Source organism: Microtus oregoni, unplaced genomic scaffold (genome assembly GCF_018167655.1).
Source record: "Microtus oregoni isolate MIOR12 unplaced genomic scaffold, Mior012 000063F_ref0000156, whole genome shotgun sequence".
In the NCBI taxonomy this organism is placed as follows: Eukaryota; Metazoa; Chordata; class Mammalia; order Rodentia; family Cricetidae; genus Microtus; species Microtus oregoni.
Window position 1 is genome coordinate 8791136 of NW_024543873.1, and position 5690 is coordinate 8796825.

The 5690-nt window shown below is 42.3% G+C and overlaps 1 protein-coding gene across 1 annotated transcript; it reads left to right on the plus strand.

Moving 5' to 3' along the window:
• Positions 1-239: 239 nt before the first annotated feature.
• On the plus strand, positions 240-2136 carry LOC121439846 (cancer/testis antigen 47A-like). The gene is made up of 2 exons (XM_041640458.1): positions 240-1035; positions 1979-2136. Exons 1-2 carry the CDS (start codon positions 240-242, stop codon positions 2134-2136), a joined length of 954 nt encoding a protein of 317 aa, XP_041496392.1.
• Positions 2137-5690: the final 3554 nt, after the last annotated feature.

The window sequence follows — 5690 nt, forward strand, 5'->3', positions numbered from 1 at the left end:
AATTCCATGGGACCACCTCAGGTACCATCATAGACTTTTGTCCTTTCACCAACTGTCTCTTCCAAAGCCCCCTCTCCTCTAACGCCCCTGTCGACTGTCTTTTGGGGCCAGCAACTTCCTGTTTGTCCTGTCATCGTGGTCCTTAGTCATCTAACATCGTCCTGGCCATTACGGTCCGAGTAGCCATTGTCGTCCTTAACACAACTCACTCAAGGCCTTGGTGAGGGATCTATAGTGTCATGTCTGCCCCAGGGGATCAAGATCCAACCAGAGAGTCCCCAGACAACCCAGTAGCCCTTGAGGGAGAGTGGGTACAAGAAGCTGCAGGGGGCAGCGAGATGGGCCATGAGTCCGGCCTCGATGGGGCCTCTGCCACACCTGCCATTGAAGAAATACTGGCCTTTCATCCTAGGGGGGTGGACAATGTTGGGCCTGAGAGAAACCAGCAAGAAGCGGGTGATAGGAGAGAGAGCTCAGGTGCTGAGGAAGACTCAGATATTGAACCTGCTGAGGAGGAGGGGGCAGGGGAGGAGATGGAAAACATAAGAGATCAAGAAATGATGGCTGACCAACGATTCCCAATGGCTGGCTTCCTATTTATGTTTATGGATGTGATCCGTGCCCTTCTCAACCGTGTCTATCACAACGACCAAGCCACGATTAGGCGCCCCCGTGCAAACCACAGAATGGTGGAAACACCTGGTCCTTCAGCTTCTGGCCGCTCGAGTCAGGTCCAAGTTCCATCCGGGCCCATTCCATCCACAGTGAGGGCCACAGAGTATGAGGCCTGGGCCTCATACTCTCTAGGCCTGGCCCGAAGCTTGCCAGAGATTATCTCTACATTTCCGGAGCTGGAGGAGCCTCTAGACTTCGAGGAAGCAGCAGATCATTACCTGCCAGAGCCACGTCTTTACACGCGGGAGCCAGCAGTTAGGGCAGCAGCCCAGGAACAAGCAGGAGAAGAGATGGCAGTACAGGCGACAGCGGAAGAAGAACCAAAAAAGGAAGTCACCGAGCACGCCATGACCTCAGAGGGTAAGGAAACAAGCTCTAGGGACCTGGATGAGGGGTTTAGTGCTGGGCATCGGTTGGGAGGAAGGGAATAAGTACAAAGATTGTCACTGAGAGGGAGAGGGAGGATGAGATCAGGGCTTCTCTGGGTGCAACAAATGACTCTGCTCAGTGCTGGCCTCTAGTGGGCAAAGTCATGGCTGGGCGGGAAATGCCTCTGAGGTCAAATGGATCTGGTTAAAAAATTGGTTCATGCCAGGCAGTGGTGGGCAAAGCCTTGACTCCCAGCACTCTGGAGGCAGAGGCGGGGGGATCTCTGTGATGGAGGTCAGGCCTATAGCAATTTTTACTAGTTTTTGATTTGAGACAGTCTCATGTAGCCTAGATTGGCCTTGAGCTCAGTATGTAGCCCAGATGTCCAAAAGAGAGCTTGGGAGCTAATAGAACGGAAATCTGACAATAAAAGAACGAGCAAATGGTGTTGCTCATTCTGTTTATGGCTTTCAAAGGTGTCGAGGCTCTTAGGAGCTTGATGCTCTGCATGGGTGAACTAGTTTGGAGCCCGTGCTGGGAAGGGAGTGTTAGTATTCATGGCTTGAGAAAAATTAACCATGGAATTCGTACTTGAGGCAAACATGCATCTCCCTGCCCAGGTACTGCCGAGGTGTAATGCATGCAATGGGGACCAATGCTTCTGATGTCTTCCTCAAAGGAGAGGAAGTGAACATCACTGTTTGGGATATCTGCTGGAAAAGGGAAAGAATTGTCACCGTGGGGATGAGCAGGTGGCAGAGGTGTGAAGATTAGGGAAGGGGTAGCATGAACAGAGAGAAGGGAGGTGATTACTGGTTTTGTAGTTACTCATTTGCCCCTCTTTATCCCGAGAGTAGAGGTGGGTGGCATTATTGGGTGGGAATGAGGCTATTTTTTTCTGTCGGGTTTTTAATGATCTTTACTAAATAAACAGGCGAATCCCATTGTGATACCCGGAATGACAAATCCGGCATCTTTGAGGGGGAGGAGGAGGAAGAAAAAGAAGAAGAACAAAAGAACCAAGAAGAACATGGTGAAGTCAGCCCAGATCCAGCAGACCGCAGCACCGGAAAATCCAGGTTCCTGTGCTGATTTTTGAGTATCCATCACCATCCCTGCAGTTACTTGTCAGTTGTGCCATCTTGTTTTCAATTCTAATTAATTAATTGAGGAAACTTTACTTTGATTCCAAACAAAATTCAATTTAGCTATTTTGGACTGAGACAAAATCGCCATATACTTGCTAATCTGAATTGTAGTGTGTACTTGGTGGCGATTCCTGGGTTATTCTGAAATGTTTTGTCCATCAGTGTAAGACTAATAGCAAGTAGTAAAGCTATTAGACTTAACACCCGTATCAAATCCAGACCAATATCTGTACAGAGAACAACTGTCAGAATAACGGTGGTGGTGGCTGGGTTGGGCACTAGCTGCATCCTCAGTGCTCGGCCACAGTTATGCAGTCACCTCCTACAGACAAATAGTAAACAGCTGGTACTTCAATTAGAATCATGTTTAATGGTTAACAACTAAATATTCATTTAGCTATAGATTTTCATATTTTATACCAGTCCAAAGAAATGTAGTCCTAATAGGACAATTCAACACCGAACCTACAATTAATATTCAAGAAATTTTTTCTTTCAGTATCTTTAAGTGATTAGCATTTTTCTTCTCTTTCCTTTCTCTGTCCTTCTTTCTTTCCTTTTTTCCCTGTACTTTCACAGCTGAGTGCTCCATAAAGCATGCAGAAGCCAAGGGCCCAGGAGGGTAAGGAAGCATCACCTGTGCAAATGGCACTGGCTTTTCTAGCTCGACAGCTTTCTTTCCATGACAGCAAAAATTTTCTAGAAGAATAAACACCTCACACAAGACTGGGGTTGTGGCTCATGGGGTTGGAATGTGCAGGGCAGTAGTTCAATTCAGAGAGGAGCACACACACACACACAAACACAGACACACACACACACACACACACACACACACCAGTAGTCAAAATGTTGGTGTAATCACTTGATTTGTTGCATAAGCACCCTAATGGTTCTGGGTTTAATTTATAAGAGAAAAGCATGATGATTTTCTGTAACTGCTGAGATAAAACACAAATATGTCAGACATGCACCAATGGCTGCTCACTTTCTTAAATATAGGAAGCAGATTAATCTTGTATAATTTGTCATTCTCTCTCATTTTTATCTGTAGTTAAGAAGAATAGGAAGAAAACGATGAAGAACGAAACATTCTTAAACGCGAGTAAATTTAGGTTTCCCACTTCTAGATGTACAACAAGGTTTCATTACTGACATCTTTCTAGGTTCAGTATCTTGTAGTGATATTTCTCCTTAGGAGTTTAACATCGTTCACTCAAGTTCCAAACAAAACCGTGTCATGGGATAAAATAAAGCATAGGCATGATTTGGAGGCAGCACTGTAATTCTAATTTACTTCTTTCGTGTTCATTTGACAGGGATAGCAAGCATTTAATGCCTGTTTTCATTTACTTTATTGCAGCTAAGTCATTAATAAAACAAGCTTACAACAATTTTATAGACAGGAAGATGGAGTATAAGGCTTTAGTTGAAATTCCATGATAGTAGCCAGTTACATGTGCATGTTCTTACCTGTTACAGATATGTTTGATAATATTTGATAAAGTGAAAAATGTGATTTTAAAAAGAAATGAACAGAAATATTGGTAGCTTTTACCTAGATAAATAATTTTTCATGCGTTTCTTCTTTTACCTTTTTTTTTGCCTTACTTTCACTGAAAGGCGAACCTGTTTTATTTTATTGTGTTCCAAATGAAATTCAATGCGAATTCTAAAAAAAAAAAATTGTAATTTGTTTTTGAGACATGTTTTCTTTGTATAGCTTTGGGTCCTCTCCTGGAACTCTGTAGACCAGGCTGGCCTCGAACACCCAGAGATCTGCCTGCCTCTGTCTCTGCATCTTGAGTGCTGAGATTAAAGGCATGCACCCTTAAAACCATTTTTATACGTGAGGCAGCAAACCTTTAAAGCTGTGCTCCCTCGTCCGTGAGGTACTACTCCCAGGTACCCATTGAACACTTAACATATGATTAACCCTATTAGACATATGCTATGTGGAAAACTATGGACAATATCTCATTTACTACATGCCTAAATGACAACCTATTGGGTTAACCAAAAAACTGTGAAAATTACTGTCACGTGCTTATTTATAAAATATTTTATTTTGCCTTTTTGATTGTGATAATTTTATTATTGAAGAATTTCAAGAGACTTTTCAAAAGATTTATTTTTATTGTTATTTATGTGTGTGTGTGTGTGTGTGTGTGTGTGTATCTTAGTGTGTGAGTGTGTACCCATACAGAATAGAAGAAGGCACCAGATCCCTTGGAACTGGAGGTACAAGAGGCTTGAGACACCCAACGTAGGTGCTGGGACCCAAACTCTGGTCCTCTGGAAGAAGAGCAAGTACTCTTAACTACTTAACTAACCATCCAATCCCTGTAATGCCTTCTCTATTAATTGTTCTCTTATAAGAATGTGTTCCTTATCTCACATTACTAGTTAGAATTTAGACACTATTTTTTCAGATATTGGGACAGCAGAACCTGCTTTTTCCATGGTCCCATTTTCTTGGAACAGTTTTCTCCATTTTTTTTTTCACTGTAAGGTGCTGCCTGTCCTAAGATGAACTGCTGGTAGCTAACAGAAAAGAAAAAGGCTTTGTTTCTGAATTCATTGAAATAAACTGTGTTTTTTGGTGAATAAAATAGCTATTGAAAGGTGTGTGTCCATTGCTATCTTTTTGTTCTGTTTGTGTTCATAGCCCTATTTTGTGTTCCAGTAATTATAGCTTGATTTGTTTTCAGCCCATGTCCTTATGGCTACACTTAGCACTCTTTCCACTTGGAATTATCACGTACAGTATTTTCTGCAGGACTTGTTTAGTGGACACGAATTCTTTTAGCTGGTTTGTATTGTGAAAACTTCTTTCTTCTTCAACTCTAGAAAGTAGTTTTACTGGGTCAAGTTAGCTGGGTTGGCACCTGTGGTCTCAGAACGTGGATAACTTTGCTTTAGGCTTTTCTTACTTTTAACATTTCCACTGAGAAGTCAGTGGATGTTATTTTTATATCAATGATTGGAATGTGCTTTCCTTTATGAGACCAGTGATTTTTAAATTCATTAGTTCTGTTTGTTTTCTCCTAGAAAAGTGTTTATGCTCTATCTGCATTTACAACTTTCTGACAGAAGAGGGCACCAGACTCCACTATAGATGGTCATGAGCCATTATGTGGTTGCTGGGAATTGAACTCAGAACCTCTGGATGAGCAGTCAGTCCTCTTAACTGCTGAGCCATTACTCGAGCTCCCCCATTATTTTAATTAAGACATATCATTTTACCCCTCCCTTTTCCCTCATTTGAACCCTCCTACATACCCCCTGATTTCTTTCAAATTCATGTCCTCTTTTCTTAACTGCTGTTAATATATCTGACAGACTTTCCTGTGAAGCAGGGAATGTTGAAGGGCTGTCTGACCTTGTCTTGCTTATATGTGTGTGTGTAATGTGTGTGTATATGTGTGTGTGTGTGTGTGTTTATGTGTGTGAGTGTGTTTGTATATATGTATGCGTAACCAATTTAGTCCTTATACT